General features: G+C 32.5%; 1 protein-coding gene across 4 annotated transcripts in view; it reads right to left on the bottom strand.

The window, feature by feature from the left end:
* GLRB (glycine receptor beta) overlaps positions 1–27,327 on the bottom strand; it is a 90,733-nt gene that overhangs the window by 20,592 nt on the left and 42,814 nt on the right. For 3 of the 4 annotated variants that reach the window (XM_005556156.5, XM_045392989.3, XM_005556157.5), the window contains exons 3-8: positions 25,566–25,672; positions 23,821–23,888; positions 9,333–9,562; positions 9,148–9,230; positions 6,747–6,887; positions 1,731–1,883 (exon numbers count right to left, since the gene is read on the bottom strand). In XM_005556156.5, coding sequence (XP_005556213.1) covers positions 1,731–1,883; positions 6,747–6,887; positions 9,148–9,230; positions 9,333–9,562; positions 23,821–23,888; positions 25,566–25,672 — 782 coding nt within the window. Of the gene's footprint in view, positions 1–1,730; positions 1,884–6,746; positions 6,888–9,147; positions 9,231–9,332; positions 9,563–10,397; positions 10,504–23,820; positions 23,889–25,565; positions 25,673–27,327 lie in introns of all 4 variants that reach the window. The other variant, XM_074040672.1, reaches the window with a different exon arrangement.

Here is a 27,327-nt window from a genome sequence, read left to right as displayed (position 1 = left end):
GTGTCTGTTTCTTCCCAATAACATATATACTCATTGAAGCTAGGACGTGTTTTAATGCATTTTATTAACTATTTATTAGCCACCTATTTTGTTAACAACATCCCCATCTTCTTGAATAGTACCTAGCACATAGCACAAAACAAGTATTTGCTGAATCAAAATATGTAGAAGTGCTTTGCAAACTGTAAAGCAATATAAAAATGTAGCTCATTATTAACTTCTGAATGTTAATATAGGCTTTCACTCATTTTCTTAATACTCTCTGGAGCTTCTTGGGTATTTTTATCATCCCCGCTGATATTTCAGCAGAGTTATTTTTAAAGAAGTTAAATCTGTTGTCCAACCTGTCACAGCTAGTAAATTCAGAACTGGCTTTTAAACCCAGGTTAACTCTAGAGACAGACTTTCAGTCTCTGAACACTTCTCCAAATAACATGTCTCCTGGATATTAAGTCACAGCTCAGGGACCTGGTATCAGAAGTCCTGCAATGAATGCAGATGAAAAATTCTTACAGGATATGTCAGAAATTGGGATGTCTCCAAAGTGCTCTTGGAAGCCTGACATTTATATCACTGCATGAACATAAGAAACTTCTAATAACAACAACAAAAATTATTTGAGAGAAATATATATTTTTGACAAGTCTAAGAATTTAAATTCAGGTTTTTTGGTTATTTTCCCAGTAAATGTAATATATATAATACATAGTTTTTATCCATGATGAAATTTCCTACATTTTTGGTTATAGATTTGGTCTGTGTGATCTCTGTTAGGTGTAAAAATACAAATTCTTCTTCAGATTACATTGCCATTTTCATGGTTTCTTTCCTAGTTTCCCACTCTTTAAAATCTGTATTTCATTTAATTCCTCCGATAAGTCAGGAGAGAGATTTGCACAAGGCCTTTTCATTGGAAGAAAATTTAAATGAAGCAACTACGTACTCACTGAGGAGGTCAGACATATCACAGTCTTACCTGTGTGAGTTCCAGGTGATATTCAGAAAAACACACAGATACACAGTAATAAAGAATTTTGAAACACTCCAATCAATCAAAATTTGTTGACACAATGCACATATTTTGAAGTTTATTCAGTTTATCCATAGGAAGGGCTCTTGCTTATTTCCTTAAGCAAAGGCTCTCTAGCCATTATGCAGACATGATTTTCAAAAGACTGGCTGGTGGCATTTCTATGTCACAAAGCATTAAAAATAAACTGGAGAGCAATGGCCCTCAAGGGAGAGCCAACCAGCCCTGATATAGCACAAAATAACCAATGGTTGGGAAAATGATGGCTATATAATGTTTCATAATTTTTTTAAAAAACAAATTATATTACTATTTCCTGACTAAGAGTAGGTGATAATACATACTATTTTTCAGGAAGGCTTCCTTCAAAATAGTTATTCATTTTTAAGTTTGGCACTACTGAAGGTTTTAGACATAGTTATCTGTGAAAATCACTTCTAAATAATTATTTCATGACAGAAAAATAGATTAACTGCTTATGATACTCCAAGGACATGAAAAGAGAAACTTAGCTTAATTATAGAGTGCATAAACATTGAGAAAATCTAGTTCAATATCAAGTTTTCAAGAAAGTCTTTAAACAGTGAAATTGGTTGCTAACAATTCTAAAACTCATTGTTTCAAAGTATTTGATTATATGGTAAGTTAGATAAAGATATAATCTGTTCCTGATGTGACAAAAAAGCATGGAACACCTTACCCAGGGGCACTCTGGCAGCACTTGCATCCGGGTTGATCCAGAAGGAAAGCCAGGAGAGAACCACGATGAGCAGGGTTGGGGCATAGACCCCCATCATGTAAAAGCCGACCTGCCTCCTCAGAGTGAAGATGACTTCCACACATGTGTAGTAGCCTTTCAGAAGCAAACACATTCAAGGCATGAGGTTTTCACCCACACAGAATCGCAAACATCAATGACAGACCTGGAAATGGTAAGTCACTTCTATTTGAGGCAATTTCATAGAGTAAACCCCTCAAAAAAAAGTTTTTCTTTGCAGATATATAATTTATGTGATCTAAAAGGGTGACATTATGTAACTAGTTTCAGCTGACCTTTTGCAACTTCATTATGACATTGAGAAATAGATCCCACATGCTGCTCCACTGTGTCAGTGTCTAGCCTTTTAGGTCATTGTTCAGAGAACTGGCAATAGAGTTGAACTTTTCCTTACCCGTGGGTCCTCTCAGGGCAATGATCTAAAGGAGTCATACAGGCAGTAGTAAATCAAAGTAGAGCAAGTCTTAAAAAAAAAAAAAAAAAAAAAAAAGAAAAACCACTCCGGGACTACACCTTATCGGTATAATTTTTCAGCCACATGTACCACTTCTTATATAGGATGGATGGCAGTCTACACTGACTCTCATGTATAGATAAACCTTAAAAATTAAGAAAGTATTGGAAGTGAACATTAACAAGTATAAGAAATCAGTGTTTTCAATCCATATACGTGAAAGATATATATACTGCAAACATTGGATATGCCTCTCAAAACTTTACCCACCTCTACTTCGGGCTCTCAAAGGTACTCCAATTGAAGGAAAGAACTTTCATTTTCAAATGCCAAGACAGAAATTGTTTTACAACCTAATTCTAGAGTGGCCATGACATCGACTAGTCCCCCAAATTAATCACCAATTATAGGCAGCCTCACAATAGCCTTTGCTGCCTTGAGAAAGAAAATAGTAACACGAATATGCTCACAGTACTGCATTCAAATGGAAAAGGTATTTCCAGATGTTCGAGATTATTTCTTAAATGTTTGGTCTTTTCAGTTAGCTATTTAAATATAATATGTAATGCTGAAAGTGCTTAATTTAGATAAGAATGTCATTTGCCATTTTACAAATGTAAGATTATGCATAAATAGCAAAATAAAATATCTATAATCGTTTTCTGTTTAAACTATATAATTTTTTAAAATGGTGAAACAAATTAATGAACAATAAATAAATGAAACAATTATGGGGGAAAGAATAATGTTACTTTTTTCTATTTTATAGTTTAAAAATAATATTTATCTGGCCTTCTTAATTGGGAAGAATATACATATATCTGACACAAGAATAATCTACATATTTATTCATTAATAGCACCTACAGCAGTACTTGCACAGAATAGGACCTTAATAAACGTGGAATAAAAGAATGGTTATTTATATCCTCAACAAATAGATTAGAAATCTTTTCTTTTCCCAGTGTATAGAATCATTGCCACCTCTGAGAGGTTACATAGACAGTACAGCTAATATGTAACAAAAATTGTTGCTTTTGACTGAAGTAAATTCTATTTATGCCAAATGCTTCCATATTATATTAAAGACAAGAAATGCAAGTGTTTCTTTTTTACAGTTGAATTTCATTAAAATTAGGCAATATATCAAGTCATTCACAGGTTTTAAAAGGATGTAAAACACGTAACAATGAAAAATCTCTCTTCCTTTGCTTTTCCCACCATTCACCTCAACTCCCTGCCTGGACAAATAAGAACATATGTTTCTAACGAACAATCATGTGCAATATTTCAAAAATAGAACCTTTCATAAGTACAATTGCTACAATTAAGAAGGCTCAAAGTATTTCCTAAAACTGATTCTAAAATACATCACTTTGTAATAGCATCACGAAGTCAAATTAGTTTTCTGTTCACCTAGTGCATATGAAATGTTTCTCAACAAATTATATATTTTTAGGTAGTCTCAGTTGTCACAAATATTATAACGATTTACTACAAAGTAGCACAGCTTAAAATAAAATTTTCCATTCCATCCCAGTATGTTTAAATGATAGCCCATTAACATGAGTCCTGCGATTTGAAGCAAGTTTCCATCATGTCCCTTTTATGAAGGTACCCACTAGGGGAGCTTCACAAGACTTGGATGCATTTAGCAGTAAAATACATGCTTGGATATTATAGTGATTTGCTCATAAAATTTTATGAGAAACGTTTCTTCATCTTTTTTTGATCTTTTCTTAGTATTGTTACATTTATGAGAGGCAGGTGGGCAGCTAATTGATATAAATGTTCACTGAGCAAATTCAATTTACTTTCTATTTCCTGTGAAGTTTTATTCTATTATTCACTCAGGCTTCTAATTTGAGTATTTTTGTATACTTGCTTTCCCACATATTTCTCCACTTTTGTTATTTTTATAATCATAAAAAGCATAATTTTAATAAAGTTGAAACTGCATTATTATTTCCATATAAATTAAATACTGGCCATCATTTTTATGTAATGCTCATATATATATTTATACTTTCCCATTTTTCTACACTGTTAACTATTGCATGTATTTTCAATGTCTATTTTTCTGAACAGATTTCTAATTATCCAAACATTAACAAATATTTTACTTACATTCATATGATAATTCATAAAAGTACTGATCAAGTCCCTGAAACATACTAAGTGCCAAAAAATATTGTTAGGCATAAGTTGTTTTGTTGTTATTTTCTGTGGCTAATTAGATTTCAGTGAATTATTTATGACTCAAAAAATTCCACAAAAAAACTTATAACTCTTGAGTAAGCTTCCAAATTCTGTCTATCACAGCAAACCTTCTAATTTTATTCTAAGAACTAAAATGAACTATATTTTACTTTTTTACTTGTTTACCACATTGAAATATGGCTCACTAAAGGTCAGGGACCTTTCTTTTATTCACTACTGAGTCCCCAAATGGAGACTTTTTTTTAAAGTACAGCTTAAAAATGAAAAAAATGAAACACTCCTAGGACTTTCAACGCTATTATATAATCATATGCTATTACACAAAATTACAAATAAAATCACTAGTGTCATTTTCATCTCTAAGAAATTTAAAACTCTGATACGGTCTCCTTCAAATTTCTCACAACAATTTAGACACTGCTCTTTTTGAAATGTCAAGCATATAATCTGGATGTGGGTAACAATTTTCAAAGTATAATAGGACTCCACAGGAATTAATCGTGTAACAGTATCAGACTCCCTCTCCCACACAATCACTGTAACTGTATGACCTTGGGCAAGTGTCTGTTTCATTAGCCTAATGTGTACAATGAGGATAATAAAAGTACTTAATTCATACAATTGTTGGGATGATTAAGTTAAATAATTACTGCAACGAACTAAAAACAATGCCTAGGATATAGCAAGAGATCAAAAACCTATCTACTAAACACGCGTTTTTATACGACAGTCTCAAAAATCTCTAACAACTATAGTCTTCTTAATTTGAAGTACAAATGGGAGATGGAATACTACTCTTGGTCCCATGGCTGACAGTAATTTGCCTGGTGACATTTGATAAGTAATAAGTCACCAGTAATAACTAATTTAATAAGTAGTTTATTCACTCTGCTCTTCAGTTATTTTATGTGCTAAATAAAGGAGCTGGCTCAGAATTATCAATTAGATCACTTTCATATCTAACTATCTATGACTTCTTCATTGAATACTTTGATGGTCAAATTTTTAATAGCTCTCCATTTTTTAATTTTAAAAACCTCAATAATTATTTAGCAATATATTTGACTATTATCTCTGTTTTCCTGATGTACTATAAGCTTTAAGAAGAAGGAATGCTTACATATTAAAGTTATATCATTTGCTAACATATCTTGAAGTCAACAACAGATGTTTAACTGTATCCTCAAGCGGCCTAGTATTGTCTTTATCACAACACTGTAAATATGTAAATGTTCTCTCCACCTGTTAATGTCAACAGGAATGTTTTAAATTATATGTTGCCTTGATGATGTCGTGAGGACAGCATTCTAGCTCATTCTATCAGCACTCTAGAAACATCTAATCTCTCTCAGTTTTACACAATTATACTATATACATTTTATTATTTCAAGTCAACATGCATTTTACAATAAAGCTTTAATTATATCTATTTCTGAATGTTTTTGTTATGATTTACTTCCAAAAGCAGAATTAGAATTGTGCAATAATTTACATGTTGAAATGATTATTATTACTAATGTAATAATCAAAATTGAATAATCTTCTTTATATTGCTAAGTGAAATAACACTATATTCAATATCTAAAACCCTCACTAACTTAGAACTACCAGCAGATAATAAAAGGTTGAACACTAATCATATTATGACAGTATTGAGTAGTGAGTACTGTACTTTCTGCAAAAACTCATGTAATTTAAAGAATGAGATTAATTTGTTTTCCTTTTCATAATTGGCTGTTCTATGACCTAGGTCAAGAAGACTGTACAGGGAATATTTACTGATGTCCAACTATTTCACACTCTTATTGCTTCCTGCATAGCATAAGGATAAATGGTTTTTAAAATAAGAATATGGGTCAACCACCATCTAAAAACTACCCAAAAACAATGGGTGAACATATATAGATTATATTGTTTATATCTAAAATGTTCAGCCCCAAATGGAATCCTGCCTGAAGTAGAATTTCTTGACATTTGAAAACTACTACCTGAAAGAGTTTTCATTACTAACATAAACAATTAAAAACCTCTCGCTACGAAAATTACATAAAGAAAAATCAAGCATGTCTATCTAATAATTAAAAGTTCAAAAAACTTAGGGAATACAATTCTGTGAAAGACTTAAACATATGAATGTAAAGATAAACTACTTGCTAATTTAATTTTAAGTTTTGGCCAATTCTTTTCCACTCTCCCCTTGGCTATGTATTAATTAAAATGTATCTTTGAAATAGAACTTAGCTTTATTTAAAGAATATTACTTACCAGTGCCTTTATAGTATTTTGTACAGTTACCATATTCAATATCTTCCTTTTTGATATCAAATTGAGGCAAGGCAATTTTTTCCAATTGCACAGGATCTCCTGACTGCCAGATAAATCTTAAATCATCAGTTGTGTAACCAACTATAAACAAAAGTAAATAAATATGTTAGTTTAAAATATAATTAATAACGTTTTAAAAATATTTTAGTAATCCAAATTTTAAACATAGCAAAGGAGAGAAAATAAGACCTTCTTATATGAAATTATAGTTTAAAATGTAAAGAGGTAAAATCCATGGCACTAATGGAAATACTAGTACAAGAGTTAAAGATATTCATCTTAAAGAAAGAACATGTTTAAATAATAAGCATATTGCACAGAGTTAAAATCCTAGGACATCATATACAATAACTTATTTCTCTATGTCAGAATTATTTTTTAATGGTCATCAATAAAAAGGTAATAAATAAGTGATGCAAGCTTTCTGAATGTATACATTTACGGTCATGTAATACGCTCCCTGGAACTTTTTATTTTTTTTTTTGAGACGGAGTCTCGCTCTGTCACCCAGGCTGGAGTGCAGTGGCACGATCTCGTCTCACTGCAAGCTCCGCCTCCTGGGTTCACGCCATTCTCCTGCCTCAGCCTCCCGAGTAGCTGGGACTACAGGCGCCCACCACCGCGCCCGGCTAGTTTTTTGTATTTTTAGTAGAGACGGGGTTTCACCGTGTTAGCCAGGATGGTCTCGATCTCCTGACCTCGTGATCCGCCCGCCTCGGCCTCCCAAAGTGCTGGGATTACCGGCGTGAGCCACCGCGCCCAGCCCCGCTCCCTGGAATTTTTAAAAGAAATGTAATCATGGAAACATCTAAATTTTTTTAAAAAATCGTCCGGGCGCGGCGGCTCACACCTGTAATCCCGGCACTTTGGGAGGCCAAGGAGGGTGGATCATGAGGTCAGGAGTTTGAGGCTAGCCTGACCAAGATGGTGAAACCCCATCTCTACTAAAAATACACACACACACACACACACACACACACACACACACACACACACAAAATTAACCAGGCGCGGTGGTGGGTGCATGTAATCCCAGCTACTCGGGAGGCTGAGGCAGGAGAATCAGTTGAACCCACAACGTGGGTGTTGCAGTGAGCTGAACCACTGCACTCTAACCTGGGTGACAGAGCAAGACTCTGTCTCAAAAAATAGTAATAATGATAATAATAATAATAATCACTGCAAAATTCCCTAAAGGAGTTGCATCACCATAGAAGGCTAATACAATAATCCCTCAAAGGGATATAATTACAGCATCATTTCAGCATCCTGAAGCACACACATTTTGGGCTTAGGTATGTGGCTACAATTTAAAGAATTTCACAGCATACACTAGTCTACTATCGAACTCTAAAGTGCATGTATTTTTGAAAGTAATACTTCAGTGCATCCAGTAATGGTATCAAAACGTAAATGCACTGTTGGAAGTTTTATACAAGTACATCTTGACATGCAGGCACTCATATACAATACATACATAAACATAGACATGTGCAAACATATAAACACATACACTTACATGTGCAAAATCTCATTTTATAGTTAGAAAAAGTACTGCTCAAATTTAGGACCCATTTCAGTACATTATTTAAAAAACAACCACAAAGTAACTTTAGACATATAACCTAGAACATATATGCAACATATTTTGCCCGGTAATTATTCTTTACTCTCTGAAGAAATAGACAACCTTATTATAAGATGATCCATGTATTCAGGTTAAACATTCCTTGCATTTGTGTTAATTTTTCGAGGCTTATGTCTTACTTTTATTTTCAAAAGATAAGCATCATGGGAAATTAATTAGTACGTTATATAAATAATAATTTCAATTAATACACCTAGTGTACCTTTTAATAACTGAAAAAATATATGATCAAATAAACATAAAAAATACAATTTTGTAAAAAAAATTTTTACATTTTTTTTACGTTCATAGAAAATGAATGCTTAGTTAGATTTACAGAATATTTTGCAATGTTTTCCAAATTTTCTGCTAAGAAAATCTGGTTTTAACATCAGAAGTGCTATTGAAAATAGGATGTGATTTTCTCTTTCACATTGCCTATATTACTAACTCAAATAATAATGGCAATTGGAATGTTAGAAATATACACCTACATCAATGAACTGAAATAAGACTAGAACAAAAATGATTTATCTTAATACAGCTTAATATAGTATTAATAAAAGAGTAACTATAATTTCCCTAAATATTTTAATGACTATTTATAATCAAAGCACTAGTTTTACCACTGTTATCTAAGATGTCAGTAGAATGTATTACCCAGACATATTAAACACTTTATTTTCATAATCAATTATGTTCTCATTTACATACAGCTCTCCAGTTGCATCTTGCAACGTTGTGTATCCATGGGAAACAAGGTCAAGTCCAAAGGGCATGAAAGAGTAATAGATAACCTGAAAGCAGAAAAGGGTCTTAGAAATAATTTAATATACTCTGTCATCCATTGATTTTAGAAGGAAAATATAAATGCACAAATATTAAATATGAAAGAGTACCTCATGCTGACAAGGACATCTCCGTCACGAAAAATAAAAAGGAGGATATTTTCCTGGGTTACATCATGAAAATTGGCACTTTTTTCATTTGCAAAAAATAAATCAGGTTTCCATAAACACTTGTACATCGTTGGATCCACTGTCAGTGCATCTGAACCCCTAAAATCACTGGGGAGCTTCAGCCTGGGGTCATTCCATTTTTGTCTCAGGAAGATGTTAACTCTATAGTCCTGAAGAAAAAGTACATGTGTGCACATGCGTATGTTTGTTGCTTTTTTTAAGAACTTATTCAGTCCCAATACAAAAGGAGTTACAATGATTAGTGGCACAAATATTTTTGTTCTTCCACCATCAACCAGGATCACAACTGCATCACTAAAGGAGAGCTCCATTAGCAGTATAAAGACACTTGTCTCTATGTAATTCCTCTCTGCAGACATTCTGTAGCACTTGCTAGCTCAAACACCAGAATGTAACCTTATCGATAATTCCTTTACCTCTATACAAACACAAATTATTACAGCTGATTAGATGGTAGTACCATAAAAGCATGAGAATCACTAAATATTACTATCATTCTTCCCCAAAATTTTTTGTCCAAGTATACACATATCTTAAAATTAAAATTCATAATGAAATTTAGATTATTACTTAATATCTGATGATCATTGTGACACCTACAAAAATTAATTCAATAATGTCCAAGACTAAAACCTTCACTCATGGAGTGAAGGCTTTCAACGGATACAATGTGGCAAAAGTTTTTATCCATTGCAGGAAGACATGCATGGCCCTCTACTTTAGAGGGAACACACATTAGTTTCAAACATTTTCTAATAAAATGTGAATTATACTACCTTAGCCAAAGCATGTGGCTGATAGCCACTTAACATCATTTTGAACACTCAATAGAATTCATTTCAAATTATCTGCTGAAACACTTCCTTAAAATATACACACTGCAAATTATTCTATTACATTCTGTATTAGTCTGTTCTTATGCTACCAATAAAGACATACCTAAGACTGGGTAATTTATAAAGGAAAGGGGCTTAATTGACTCACAGTTCACATGGCAGGTGAGGCCTCACAATCATGGCGGAAGGTGAAGGAGGAGCAAAGGCATGATTTACATGGTGGCAGGCAAGACAGCATGTACAGGGGACCTCTCCTTTGTAAAACCATGAGATCTCATTAGGCTTATTCATTATCACAAGAACGAAAGGGAAAAGACCTGCCCTCATGATTCAGTTATCTCCCACCAGGTCCCTCCCACAACATGTGAGAATTGTGGGAGCTACAGTTCAAGATGCCATTTGGGTGGGGACACAGCCTAAACATATCACCGCCTTTAGGTGCTGTGTTTTATCAAGGTAAATCACCAAAACCCTATAACTTTGAATTGCTATATGCATTCATAATATGATAAAATATTATGTCCTTAATGTGATATTAAGGTTCAGTATAAGAAATAACCAGATGAAGCTGTGTATATATATTTTACATACTTGTTGTTAAAGCTGTGACCCTTTATTGTGATCAATGACCCTGATATGAAAGTACACAGGATGAATTCCTTATTTAATTTTAAGTTGTTAGAAATATATCACTATCATACCATTATATAGGTATTTACCATGTGCTAAGTATATTTAATGTTAAGTGCTTTACAAAAATCACATTTAATCCTCAGAGTTTACACTATCAAAATGCTCTCCTAATGCTTTTATATGCTTCATATGACTGGAAAATAAGACTTAATTGTGTTTTTCTTTTAGTCTTGTAGCTGGGAAGCTAAACATTAACTCTATTACCAATTGCATTAACAATTTCTCTCTCATATCCTGGTGCAATTATCATTGTATGTCTCTTACACGTTTAGTTCTTTCTCAATTACTTCATTGTATTTTTTGTTATCATATACCTCAACTATTTCTGAAATAGGGATGGATAGAAAATAAAAAAATAACAGTTGAGATATTGCCTTATTCTTGACAAGAGTATTTCAGTATTATTTGGATATAGCTGCCAAAACACACTGCCAATGTGGCTTCCAGAGTTAGAATGCTTTATTTCAGTCTAATATTAGTTTATCTCCTTTTAATAGAATATTACATATATGTATAGGGATATAAGAGTATTAAAACTTTATAGGTATTCTTTATTTATTTACTTTAGTTTTTTATTTTTATTTTTTAAGACAGGGTCTTGCTGTGTTGCCCAGGTTGAAGTGCATTGAAACTATCACAGCTCACTGCAGTCTCAACCTCCAGGGCTCATGCGATCCTCCTCCCTCAGCCTTGGGTAATTTTTTTAAAAAATTATACAGAGATGATATCACATTATGTTGGCCAGGCTGGTCTCGAAAACCTGGGCTCAAGCAAACTTCCCTCCTTGGTCTCACAAAGTACTAGGATTATAGACATGAGCCACCATACTTGGCCACTCACTGGTATTCTTTATCCAGACCAAAACAAATATCTTTTGGAATGTATGCTGGTTGGCCTCTCAGTAATTAATTTCTAAAGATTTTATAGCAGTATTTTATAATAATATTCATGATACTATCTGACAGAAATTAAAGAAATGCTAGTATTGAACTTCAGCATATTTTGTATAACTAAAAAAGAAGTCATTCTATATTTTTGGGGTGAAAGTTCATAAATTAAGCCTATATTATACAATATTCCCCTTAAAATGTCCATGCATGCACACAAGTTTTGGAATCATAATTCCATGTTCTACCTATTTTCAAAATGGTATGGTTAACTAATCTAAAATTGCATACCAAAATAAGCTTTGTTTTTAAATTTCTATAGGAATTTTAATAGTGTTTCTCCATGTGAAGTTTACTATTCTAAATCCTTCTTGAAATCTTATGAATGTTTCTACACAACTCAATAATATATTTGTAATTTTTATCAGTATATTAAGTCCAAGCATTTTAATCATCGGAAAGCCGTGCAGGATAGAGAAAAGCCCTACATAGCCTTGACAAAATAAAAACCATCTATGGGAAAATTAGAAATGATGTAAGAACACTTTATTTATAGTCAACCCCCATGTTTAGTGTTTATATGATCATAAATAACTTTTTTAAAAATTATAATAACCTAATTTATAAAGGCTTGTATAATGGAGACAGCATGGGCTTGGAAATATAAAAGGCCTGATTAAGAGCTCACCTCTAAGTCTTAAAAGCTTTGGCCCTGAGCAAGTTTCTTATCCATTCTGAACTAAGTTTCTTAATATAGTATATACCTACATATATATATATCCTAATGTGAGGACTAAATAAAATACTCAGTGTAAAGGATTAACATAGAACTTGATATATAACTAAGCAGGTTTCCTTCATTTTCTTCCCATTTTGCATCCTTGGGAATCCAGCTACAGATTAGATCATAGACTTTCAGAAAACATTTATTTAAATTCCATCTAAATCCCTAGGCAATTGACTGGTTGGTTCATTCATTCAAAATTACTTATTAATGATATATTCATTTTCATGATCTGGTTAGCAAGGATACAGCTGTGAGCTCTCCTTGCTTTTGAAAAAACAACTATTTAAGGGATATTGAACATCAGTCAAACATAACTTGAAAAAGCCTATGTAAAAATAAAACAAAAATCAGTTCACAATGGGACATCTAATTTTGACTCTGAAGATGAGTTTAAGCTAACTAATGAATTGACACCTATACTGAGACCTGTAGTTAGAGAAATCTAGGTCTAAATTCTGTGCTAAATAATTTGCTGTATGGGTTTAAGTCAAGTTATTTCACTTCTCTGAGCCTCAAATTCTTTGTCAGTAAAATTAGTCCACAGTTACTCTTAAGAATTAAAGGAGATACTCTACCTAAAGCATGAAACCTGGCCCCAAGTGAGTACTCTCAAAAGTTAATTAATTTTATTATATGTATTATTAACATTATTATCATTATGTCTATTATCACCATTTTGAATATGCAGGCATTACTATTGACGGCATTCCTTTTCTATTGTTGTAAAGATGATACCTAGAAGTTTTAGTTGGCTGCTAAACATTATTAAAGCTAACATTTTACTAACTCTTCAAAAGCTTTTAGAGGGCATTTTTTGTATGTACTAAAACTCAAGCACTACATTTCGGTGCTAGCCATATGGAGATAAACACAAAATGGTACTAGAAAACAAATCTGAGATTTTCAGACTATTATTCAGATTTCACTGACTAGAGATACATGAAGTAACATGGCAAACTTCTTGTGTGGACTACTTGTTTTTATGTTCCAGACTAAATTCAGTGATTAAAAAGCCTAATTTAAAAACTGGTTTTGCCGGACTATGTTAAACAATCATTCCTTCCTTCGTTTGTTCATGAATTCAACAGTTATTTACTAATAAGAACTTCCCAGGTTCAAAGGTCTGAGCTATCAGTCTGAGAGGGATAAGAACATAGGGTCCATATCCTCAGGAAGTGATGATTCAACAAGTCATGAGACAATTGGTAAGGACCCTAAGGGATGTAAGAACAAAGCAATACTTGTTGAGAGAATAAATGATCACGTCAGACACCAGGGATCAGGAAAGGCTGTAGAACATACATCTGGTGAGGTATTCAAAGAGTAAAACTTTGATAGGTATTGGGTGACATGTGGGAAAAGCAGAATAAAGACAGAGGCAAAAAGATACCACTTCTTAATCAGTTTCATCAACAATACAAAAGAATGATTAAATATCAAGATAGAGAAAATGGCCCAAACAATTCAAGATCATCACTAAACAGGGACCAAGCAAGAGACAGTGGAAAGGTAGAAGTTAAAACCAAGGCCAAGAAATATACAAAGAACTCTTGAAACTCAACCATCAGAAAACAAACAACTCAATTTAAAAATCCACAAAAGACCTAAACAGATACTACCCAAAGAATATATACAGATGGCAAATAAGCATATGAAAAGATGTTCAACATCCTATGACATCAGGGAAATGCAAATTAAAAGAACAATCAGATACCACTACACGCCTATTTGAATGGCCAAAATCCAGAACGGTGACAATAACAAACGCTGGCAAGGATGTGGAGAAAGTAGAAAAAACTCATTCACTGTTGATAAAAATGAAAAACTGTTCAGCCACTTTGGAGACAGTTAGTGGTTTCTTTTTTTTTTTTTGAGAAGGAGTCTCGCTCTGTCGCCCAGGCTGGAGTGCAGTGAGATGAGGCCGCCACCACGCCCGGCTAGGTTTTTGTATTTGTTTTTTAGTAGAGACGTAGTTTCACCGTGTTAGCCAGGATGGTCTCGATCTCCTGACCTCGTGATCCGCCCGTCTCGGCCTTCAAAAGTGCTGGGATTACAGGCTTGAGCCACCGCGCCCGGCCAGTTAGTGGTTTCTTACAAAACGAAACATACTTTTACCATATGATCCAGCAATCACACACTTGGTATTCACCCAAAGGAGCTGAATACACGTCAGCACAAAACCCTTCACTTGGATGTTTACTGTAGCTTTATTCATAATTGATGAAAATGTCATTCGGTAGATAAATGGGTAAGTAAACTGTGGTACATTCAGACAATGGAATATTATTCAGTGCTAAAAAGAACTGAACTATCAAGCCATGAAAAGATACGGTGAAACAGTAAATGCATATCACTGAGTGAAAGATGCCAATCTGAAAAGGGTACATAATGTACGATTCCAATTATCTGACATTCTGGAAAAGGCAAAACTATGGAGACAGTAAAAAAGATTAGTGATGCCAGAATTTAGAGAGGAGAAAGGGATCAACAGGAAAAGCACAGATGATTTTTAGGGCAGTGAAACTCTTCTGTATGATACTATAATGGTGAATCTTTATCATTATACATTTGGCAAAACCCACAGAATGTTCTAAACTAGGGATGAAACCTAATATCAAAGATAAACTTTGGAGGATAATGTCTACTTATGTTTGATAACAAATGTAGCAATTTGGTGTGTTTATCCATTCATTTACTAAATGACATTTTTGTCAATTACCAATAAAGCTACAATAAAGTCTACATTGAGTCTACTTTTAAAAGTGGATGAAAAAAATACCATAAACAAAATCAAAGTCAAGAAATACAAGGTTAAGAAAAAAAAATCCAAAATTTTAAGATAAGGCAAAAATATTGTTTGTTCTTTCAATATCACACTAAAACAATGTCTAACAAGCCCACCTTAATGCATGTGATTCTCCAGGACAATGTAACTTTGAATTGCTATTTTCTATTGATTAGGGCTATGACTGTAAAATTAGATAACTTTTTAAAAATTGATGTTACTAATGATTTCTGTCTTGTAGAAAAAAAATTCCCCAAGACTATGCCTATACATCTCTTTCAGCGTTATTTCTTTCACAGTAGTCTCTTGAATTCTTCCTTGAATCAGCTTCACATGCTGTTGGTTCCTTTATTAGTGTATCAAATAAATCATTGATATGTCTTCACTATAAGTCTGTCTTAAACTTTTAAAAATTAAATACTTTCCTCAAAGAGCTAAACACAGAATTTCTATGATTCAGCAATTCCAATCCTAGGTATATACCCCCAAAAATTGAAAGCAGACACTCCAAAGAATACATTTGTACACTCATGTTCACAGCAACATTATTTACAATAGCCAAAAGGTGAAAATAACCCATTTCCATTAACAGATATGTACATGCACACACAATGGAATATTATTTGGCCATAAAAAAGGAATGAAATTCTGATACATGTTACAACATGCATGAACCTTCAAAACATTACCAAAAAAATATCAAGACTAAGAATAGGTTTGTTCAAAATTATTAGTTAGAGCAGGAATACAGAACAAAAGCAAAAACAAGAAACACAAAAATACCTGGGAGGGTAAGCACTTAAAGGACTGGCTAGAAGACCAAAAAAGAAAAAAATCCTAAGAATGTGATTTCACAAAACCAAAAGAAAAAAAGCTTTGTGATGGTCAACAGCAGTAAGTACCACTGAAGGTCAAGTACAAAAACAAACAAACAAAAAAACACTGACTACTTTCAGCAAATGAGGAAGCCACTGAAGATTGTAGCAAAAACATTTTTGGTACAGTGGTATATCAAAAACAAAATTGCAGGGGATTAAGGAGTGAATGGAAGACAAAGTTCTCTTCTATATAAGATGGGGATAAAAATCATACACTCACAACATAGAGTTTTAGGAAGAATTCAGTGAGATGCTATATGCAAAGTACATGAACTGCACCTGGAGATACTAGGTGCTAAAAAAACTTTTTCATTTTATTAGGAAATATCCTTTATGTTGTTGTTATTCCTTTGTAATGTTTGTAGAGTGCTTAATATGCTTTTTTTTGCTTCAAAAAATTCTGCATATAGTGTAACATATTTGGGTTTCTCTGTACTGAGATGATCTACCTACAATTACTTTGAACAGTCATTCACCTCTAGATCTCAAATCTCAACACAGTGCTAACACACATTTTTTAGCATCTCCTATACTCTTCTTCTTGCTTTAAGCTGTACCTTGTAACCTCAATACACCACAAAAAAAAGCTCAAATGGGTCTCTACTTACTCCAATTATTATTTTTTTAAATAGAATTGCATCAGAGTCATATTCCAATGAGCATCACCGAAACTGGAAATTGCCTACTTCACTGGTTCATTCAATGTATCGTCCTGATTATTATGTCTTATTTCATTTTGAAGCTACTTCAAAGATGCTTTTCTATTAGTTATGAGGTCATATAATATTATGATTCGACACAAGTTCCAGCAAGCTTATGTATCTAAGAATATTTCAAATCTTTACAATTTAATAGTTTGGATTGAACATTCATTAAAAGATAAAAGCTCATTAGTTATATGCTTTGGTTAGTGTTTTATGAGTATTTTCAAATAATTACTAGTTATTGGCATTTCAAATGCTTTATATTAAGATAACCATCTTTGAAAACTATTTTCATTTTCAATTATTCAATCACAGTAATTATAGCTCTATCATTTATTTTGCAAGAAACAAATTCCCATCAGAAACAGACTTCTTTTATGAGTGGGAAATTACTTAATTGCTTTTAAAGTACTTGGTGACAAATACTACTCATTGTTCATTCCAAATAGCACACTATTAATCATTATCTGGAAAAATGGATGGTCTCCAAAAACTTTTAGAACCAATTAACACCCAAATTAAACTATTTCTTCAAGTCAATACAACATTTCACAACAAGACACTATATTCAGTTAAGTTTCTTAAATGATATTTTAATATTAAGAACTGTTTATATTTTGTAATGTTGTTAGAATAGTTCACATATGTAATCTTTAATTCATTTGTTTTATTTTCATTACGGCAAAAATTAGCATTCAAATAAATAAAAGAGATCAGCTCTTATAGCATCTGGCAGCATTATAATTAAAGTTCTGTCAATAGGGCTATTAAAAGGCTGGTTTGAAAAGGATTTAAAATTTAGCCTCTAGTCAGGTTAAAATTTCATATAAGAACTGCAGGTTAACAGAATGCCTGTAAAAGCTCTTAGGTTATATATTAGTGATTTTTCTCAATATATCATTTTCCAAGGTTTTTAGTTAAAGATTCTTCAGTGACACCTTATGGATAATTAATTTTTCTAGATCTATACCCACGGTTCATTTCTATTAGGAGTGCCTGCTAGGTGGTGGCATGGTGCCACACTACACAGGAAACCCCATAAAGAATAGTAATCTGCTGAGTCTGGGTATAAGAAGCGTCCAATACACTTCTATTAAATACAGGAATGACGAAATGCCTTCTGTATCATGTTGACAGTTCAGTTCAGCAAGTTTTCTAGCATTCTTCATACCATTAGTTTAATTTTTTTCATATCCATTAATAAAAATAACCGAATTACTGGGAAGAGAAAACAAAACTTGGACATTTTTCATCTTTCCTCAATGCCTAATACAGTACTCTTACTTGTGAAATTTAATCACCAATGCTTCCAAATAATATAGCTTGAAGAAAAAAGGTAATGTGGAAAGTATTCATAATAAATTGTTCGGTTTCATGTACATACACTAAAAAGGGGTAACTTTGACATAGAGAAAGGAATAAAGTGTATTTTAACTACTAAAAACATATATATATATATATATATATATATATATTTAAAAATTACATCCTTAATAGAATTAACCTTAATGAGTGAGAGGTTTAAACAATTACTCAATAAAATACAACTGATTAGTCTGGCATTTTCATATATGGAAAAAGTTATGTTATAATCAGATAATCCTTCAGCTGGACTTGGGAGGAAGTTATATGCATCAGATAAACCTCTAGAAGAATTCAGAAGAAAAAAAATACTAATAAATTCTCATCAGCATATGCACTAGTTTCCAATTGCCACTGTCACGAAATTAACAAAAACAGTGGCTTAAAGCACCACAAATTTAGTATCTTACAGTTCCGTAGCTTAGAAGACCAAAATCATGTTCACTGAGCTAAAGTCAAGTGTTCTGTCTGAAGGGCTGGTTCCTTTGAAGCGTCTGAGGAAAGAACCAGTTTCCTTGGCTTCTTCAGCTTCTGGAGGTCACCTGCATTCCTTGAGTCATGGCCCCTTCCTTGCATGACTACCGCTTCATGCTTCCTGCATCACAGCTACTACCACTGACCCTCATCTTGCTGTCTCTGTCTTACAAGAATGCTAGCAATTATACTGGCTCAACTTGAAGAAACTGGGATAGTCACCCCCGATCTCCAAATATTTAATTTAATCACATCTGAAATGTCCCTTTTATCATATAAAACAGCATATCCACAGGTTTGAAAAGGATATAAAATTTAGCCTCTAGTGAGATTAGAAATTTCATATAAGGATTGTGATTAACGATGATTAGGACATGAACATCTTTAGCGGGTTATTATTCAGCCAACAACATTCAGCTATTATTCATCCTGAAGATGAATAACATGAGAAAAATAAATATGAAATCAGTTTGATGTTTATGATTTTACATCTAAGATGTAAAATCTACTAAGATGTGAAACAAAAAATGGGATAAATATGTCTAATATTATTCTACAACAAATTCTATTATTCTATAATACATGCTTTAAAACAACAAAAGCAAAATATAAAGAATAGTAAACTAAGGTAAGTTTTAAGGAAAGCATTTTAAATCTAAATATAAAAATAGATAAAATAAAATTGTTTTAAAACAACAAAGATGAGCAATTATCAAAAACTAGAATCAAGCATTTTTAGTGAATCCCAAACATGATTTTTTTCTTGACAGTCACAGCTGTGTTTCCCAAAAGGAGTTGCAATCTATTATTAAAATAAACAAAAAGTCATGGAACAAAAAGGCATAGAAAGTCTGACAGGATCATGAATTATAGTGCAATAATAATTCAATATAATTACAAAGCATGCCTAAACTAAAGAAAGAAAATGGATTGTATAAACAGGCTTTTATTTCCATGAAAGAGCTCTTATGTATTTCTGATAAGGCAAAGTGTCAGTGTATAGATTATGACAATACACCATCCCAGTTTTCCCCACGTAAGTTCAATAGTTCACATTTATATTATGAAAATCCTGCTGATTAAAGCCAAAGTTAGGAACTGAATGGAAACTCAACAAATATTATAAGGATAACTGTAGAACAGATGTCACCTAGCCCCTGACAAATCATTCTTCTCACTGTTTTGAATGCTCTTATTTCAGCTGTCACAAGCAGTAGTACGTAAACTGATGGAACTAGAACTGACTGTTCCAGGAACTTCAAATTGGGATGATAACATTTATTCGACGATTTTGGTGACACTAGTGTTTATGTTGGTAAATACCACTTAGAGTACTGATAAGTATACCTTACAAAAATGTAAGGTAGCAAAATACAAACGAGCACACAGACATGAGAAATAGGAACTATAAAGCTTCACAATGAGGCCATAAAACAGGCTGAAGAAGCATACAGCCACAGAGATATGGAAGAGCTTAAGGTTTATTAATATGGCTGTAATTTTTCCTCCACTACACAATTATAGTTTATGAATAATGTGAGATGACTTCTAGTTTAGCCAGCAACATTCGGCATCTAAATTTAGAGAAAACAAAAAGCAGAAAGAATTTTTTTTCAAATAGAATTGGTTAAACTTTCCTGACAATAACATTAATGCCAATAACCTTGCTTGCTTCTTTCTTTGATAATCAACATTATCCACTGATGAAATGGGTTGCCTCTCTTCCTTTAAAAGTTGCCCTCCATCTTTCTGACACCTGACTTGTGGCTATTCATGTTATATCTACTCCCAGGCTCTGTGTTCTGCATTGTGCTTTCTTTAATAAGCACTACTGGCTGAAGCAGAATGGTTTGAACTTCAGAGGAAAGTACAGGGCAATACTGAAGCTTTTTAAATGTTAAGACTTCCTTTGGCACGATCTCAGCTCACTGCAACCTCCACCTCCTGGATTCAAGTGATTCTCCAGCCTCAGCCTCCCAAGTAGCTGGGATTACTGGTGCGCATCACCATGCCCGGCTAATTTTTGTTGTTGTTGTTGTATTTTTAGTACAGACGAGGTTCACAGTGTTGGCTAGGCTGGTCCTGTACTCCTGACCTCAAGTGATCCACCTGCCTTGGCTTCCCAAGTTGCTGGGATTGCAGGCATGAGCCACTGTGCCCGGCCAGGACTTCCTTTATTTTTGTTAGTTTTGAAGAAGTATCCTCTCATAATATAACTCCTGTCCAGACATGAATACCCTTTTGGGTTACACTTTTGAGTCATAACTATTATTTTCTGACCATTGTTTATAACAAATTATGAAGAATAAGTGTTGCCTATTTTTTTTTCCTTTGGAAGATATTTTAATGTTACTCATATAATAACTCATGCTTTCCTAACTAGTAAGCAACAAGGTAATAGAGCATTTGCCTTGAGAAGACTGAGCAAATATATAAAATATGACCGTAAAATGATGTATGTGTACAATTCTACTTTATAAGGGTATATAAAATAAATATTACCGGAAGCAAAAAAGAATAATTATGATAAAATGGAATATTTACATCTATTTAATGAGTATAGTTCTGATCTTAAACATTTAGGCTATGTCTGGTCAATACAAAGTGAAGAGCAGATTGGTTTTCATCCAGGCTATATGATCAAATAAATAACAAATATAAATAATTTGACTCTTTTAGACAAAGGTTTCCAAAGCTTTCAAAATTACACTCTGTAGTAATGACATTATTCAGTCTGTTATTAAGACATCTAAATGCTCAACATTAGTCTACTGTTTAAATTTGTTCCACCAACCATTTTACTTAACTAAGCAAATAGCAAATTTATTTGTTCATTTATTCATTCACTATTAGCTAATATAAAAAATATTTACTTACGTGTTCATTATTTATTGAGTGACTGTCTTCTGTATTTTATGGAAAATGAAGAAGTAGAATACATGATTGCTAATTTTATGAGTTTTATAGTCGATTAGAGAATAAAAGGAATACATACAAAAATAATTTAATTACAGTATAGAAGCTATTAAACAGGCAAATAATAGAGATGCAAAACCTAGATTGAAAAGAGTGCACAAAGTGAGTAAGAACAGCCATAAAAATTTCTGTTTAGAAGATAGGAGAAGATCAAGAACAAAAAGCAAGGGTAAAGACTCCACAGTGAGAATTTATTGAATATGGTGCCAAGGGTAAGTTCTTCTTGGCTAACTACTGGGATGGGTCTGTGCACAAGAGTGAGAGGATATAATATTAGAAATGATGAAATATTTTATCATAATCATCAAAACTCTGTAAAAAATTATTTAAATATTGCATGTTCCCTGGTATTCTCAACTCAATATAATCATGTAACTACTAATGAGACCTACCAGAATTCCTTCCTGATATTTGGAAGGAATTCAGTATTTATTACAAAATAGATACATTAATGATACCTACTGAGCTATGACACATGCAAAAGAGAAAAAAGATCCTTGCAATAGCTGACCTAACACTCTCTTGGATCTGATCAGAGAGGCATGCAAGATAAAGAGTGGGGCTGTTTCCTATAGGACGCAATATCTTGATAGCTGTGTTTCAGTATTAGTGTAGTGGTGTCATGCTAGATAACCAGGGTGCATAATGGGGTGTGGAGTCAAATAGATTCCTGCAAAGTTTTACCTTGAGAAAATGATATACCTTACTCTTGGAAAATGAAGTACATAGATAGATTAACCACATTTTCAGTTAATGAGTGCTATACTGTCTCGAGTCATATATAGTAGTTTATATTTTATTTCAGAAAGATTTCCTAGTGATTTATAATGCATGTCTATGTTATTTAAATAATGTAAAAAGTCACTGGAAGTGAATTTTGGACATAATCCCCAAATCTTTTAAATAATTATCTAAAATATCTACACATTGTCCATTATCCAGCTTAACTATATACTTCTACAAATAAATAACACTCACATCACAATTAAAATATAAAATAGGTGTCATTAATTAAATGTAATATACAATTGCTTTTATACTACGCTATGCTGCTGCTACTAGGAATAATGGAGTAAATATTTGAAGTAATTCTTTTACTAGTCTGAGATGGTCTCAGGAAAACTAGACTGTACTCTTGCCATTCTTACTAGGCTTGCAATCAAAGTCTTATATTATTATTTAATAAAATATAAGTATCTCCCAAAAATACAGGAAAAAATCCTTAGGTCTTCTTTCTTCAACCTGAAGTATTATTTCACTGTGTGGTTTGTCAAAAATAACACAAATTTAATATTCTAAAACCTTAACAAGCAAACTGACTTTCTCGAACGGCTTTTAAGAGGCTTAGGAAATCTACTATTACTTTATCAAAAACTTTGTCCCAAAAGTCCAACTTATCATGGACAACAGTCAAACCTCTCTCAAACCTCTTTGCTATTCCTTTCAAGACATGAGTCTGCTTGTCACTCCTTCCCAGTCTTCTCCTGCCTTTCCCCGCCCTTTTCATCTTGCTGAGCCATCCTTTCAAGATGTTCACATTGCCCTATCTTATGAAAATCAATTTTCTTATTTGCCTCTTACAATTCTCTGCTCTACATATCACAAAATGAACATAACAGATAAAACAAGGATTCTCCTCAGGAAACTGGAAGAAAAAAACTTGAATACTTAAAACATTTTTTAATGTTCCAACATACAAGCATATTGGAAAACAAAAACTGCTGCCCAAGAGTCTTCATGGCATAAATCCTTTCTCCAGGTTGTATCCAATCACAGCTTTTCAGAGGGAATACATCAATGCTTTTAAGTCCGTAAGTTTTAATGTAACATTAAAACTAAATTTGAATTGCAAAACTATGTGGGTGACTGAAATCACGGATTTAACAAAATCTAGAAACATGGACATTTTATACTAGGAAATGGCAGGCATGTTTTGAGTTGCTCCTTATTTTTCAGTTTTTATATTACTTCACTATCTCCTCTATTGAAATATTTGACAAAATATTAAATTAATTACAATCTTACCATTGTTGTTTCTTGAATGGATCCAAAACTGTTAATAAAAATGTTGACTACTACATCAACAGGAATGCCTATGAATAAAAATTAAGAATATATTTACTAGCTGTAAAAAGCTTGGTCAGAGTTATCATAGTTTTTTGGTTTACACATTTAATTATCATATTTTTTCCAATTCATATGGAATGCAAAATCTATGGTCTCAGTATAACATGTTCATAATTACTATTAACTCATTTTTCAAAACAGGAATCATAATACAAATAAAAAATGAGTTCAATTGTATTTTATAGTGTTCTTTTTTTTCAGGAAGAATTATGTCTTAAATTGTAGGGACTCTGCAAAATACATTTACCTTTAAATCTTTTTTTAAATTGCCCTAATACATTTACTTTAAGGAACTACAAATTATTCTTAAAAAATCATTTTGAAAACAGGGTTTAATTTTTTTTGCATTTTTCTAATTAGTTCAAATTCTTACTTTAATAGGTAAAACAGTATTCAATAAATTTTACTTATAATTATTACATTTTAATTTTTAATTCATGAAAATGTAAAGCTAATTGGACACACAGCAGAGTCATTATAAAGATTTTTACCTGACCTTTTGAAAAATAATTAGAAAGTTCACGGAGTGAGAACTAAGGTATAATGTTGCAAATTTCTTTCTATTTTTTTTTCAACTCATTGTGGCTGCTGGTTGGGCTAACAAAGGGAAAATGTGAATTTAGCCTTTTAGCCACATAACCACTAACTGATGAAAAACAGGTGGTGAATCAATATATGGTAGACATGTGACAACCCAGACCATGGCTGTCGTTGAAAGTAACTGAATAGGTCCCGGTAATGAACAAAAACCCATTTTTACAACATAGTTGTATAACTTCAGTTGACTAGAAGCAGCTGCAGACTTGTTTTTTTCTAAAGGCAAAAAAAAAAAAAAAAAAAAAAAAAAATCAAACCTTATAATGTTAATCTGATCTACATTAATACCTGTCCTTAACCAGCAGCAAGGATTATAGTTTTCCAGAGGAGATTTTGTTCATACAGCTTTTTTCTAATTCATCAAAAGTACAAAAAAGGTCTATACAACTGCACAATCTGCTCTTGGCTTATGTTATTGTAAGCATACTCTTGGTTTTTAAAAGGTGTGATAAATGGTAATATCTAATTGGAATAAAAATAATCTATGTTGTAGAATACATAGTCACTTTTATTCACAAAGCCAACATGCTTTTAAAAATCACACAGCCATCATTTTTTCAGCAAAAGAAAAGAAAGAATTTTCTATTAATGTGAAATACTAACAAAATGTAAGAAAGATTCCAAATATACATCAGAACTGTTCTCTTTCCCTAAATAAGAAAATCATCATTCTGCAAATTATAACTCTGGTGTCTGTGAATGAAAGCCAGGTCTATTTCCAGAGTCTAAATTTTAAAGCACTAAGGTTAAGAATAGTACTTAGCAAACTCATTACAGAGGTTAGCCTATTAATTCACAGTATATCCTTTTCTGAATGTTTAAAAACAGGTAACCTATAAAGCAATGAGAATTCATATTTTACTTATCTTTGAATATTTTAGGCATTGAATTGCTCTGAACTTAAGGACATTTTTGTTACATGTCACTTTAAAATCTTACTGTTTTGAATATCACAACACATATACATATAAAATATCACAAAGTTCTATACATATAAAATTAATTTTTAAACAATAAAAATGAAAATTTATATGGGGGAGACAAACCTTTGAAGTTTGGTCTTATCCTGGGATCATAACTGACCAGTAACCTGTTCAAGATATTGCTAGTGGAGTTGGCAGGTACTCGGGCAAGGTCCTCTGCTGACTGCTGACTATAAGAGAGAGAAAAATCCTGATAAGTAGTTATAAATAGCAAACAACAGAAATGGGTAATTCTCATTGGGAGGAAAGACTGCCTTTTTGAGACAAATCCACAACTATAGTATGGCTTTTTCAAATAGAAATAGAGACTAGTAAACATTGTTAAAAACCCAAGAGGCATTGTTATTTATTTATTTATATATATATACACAATTAACTTTACTAAATGTATGAAACATTGCTCTAAATACTCCATGTTACTTTCTATAAAGTAAAATTAAGGAGACAGCTTACTTGTTCTGAAGCAACCTGCCATAGAAATCTAGGTAAGTAAAAAGGAAGTGCACACAATGAGAAAAAAAAAAAAACAGCAAAGAACATTTTTTGAAAAATGTGTAATATTAACCTGCCAACACAAAAACGATCTGACCAGAGAGATGGTCTAAGAATTCATAAGACAATCATGCTGACGTTTATAAAATGATATTCCCCAAGAAATACAGTGAACATTTTTCTCACTCAGTAAAATATGGCAGTCTGGGAGGCAGAAGGGAATTGGTAAAAGACTTTTCACTATTATCAGATAAATGAAACAAGTAAAATACTCTATATTATACAGAGCTGTAAGAGATAACTACCTATTGCTTTTCTGTATATATTTGTCATCAACTCTTTATCAAGAAGAGGAAAATCTGCATTGTTTTGCTATTTTAATTAACTTTGAATAATGATAAGTGACAAAATTGGTGGTTGCTTAAGAGCCCTTTTTTAGAAAGGCACTTTCTTGGAAGCCAAGGAAAACATTTTGTTGTTTTTGTTTTGGTTTGGTTTATTTTACCCCTCATAAAGTCTTATGCATAATAATTTTTCTCATTACCTACACACACACAAAATCCAGGACAATCACAAGGAAGAGTAAAACTCTACTTGGAGCACCTAGCACAGCATTTTCTGTATTGATATGGTAAAAAGTCTCAATTTCATAAATTACATTAATTTATATGAAGGAAACTTAGATGCAACAGGCTTGGCTTTGTATTGAAATCAAAACTCTATTAGGCATTTCTGAGTTAATTTTCATACAATCTGCCAATAAGAGACAACTATTGTAGGTGAGATATAACAGAAAAAAAAGTATGACATAATCTAATAATACTATGAATTGACACAGACAACTCTTTCAAACAGAAATTCAATCAGAGTGCAAAGCATTTTAAAAAATGAAAATAAATCAGTTAAACCTCCCAAAAGTGCAGAGATCATACGGATTTTTAAAAACTGCTTCTCGTGGCTTTATTTGCTCCAGTGTCACAGTTTCATAAACTTGAGGGCTGGTAATTAGATTTTCCATTTCATTGCAGGTAAAACTATAACTTCCTTACAGCCAGTTGTCATCCTTTATCAAAAGATGGAAAACTCTAAAGAGAATGAGGGTATGTGGGAAAATTGGATATTAGGATGCAAATTAGTATTCAAATCTATCTACAAATTTTCTCATTCAAAGGAAGAAAAAGAATTGATTGATTACAAAATACACTTGTATTGGATCAATTCAGAACTGCTATTATTGTGTCTCTTCATATAAAATCCTTTACAAGTATATTCCTTCTAAACAATGAAAAGACAACATGAAGACAATTAACACTAAATTTTGTAGTTTAGAACT

This window comes from Macaca fascicularis, chromosome 5, assembly GCF_037993035.2.
Source record: "Macaca fascicularis isolate 582-1 chromosome 5, T2T-MFA8v1.1".
NCBI lineage: Eukaryota > Metazoa > Chordata > Mammalia > Primates > Cercopithecidae > Macaca > Macaca fascicularis.
This window is presented reverse-complemented; position numbering and strand designations above follow the sequence as displayed.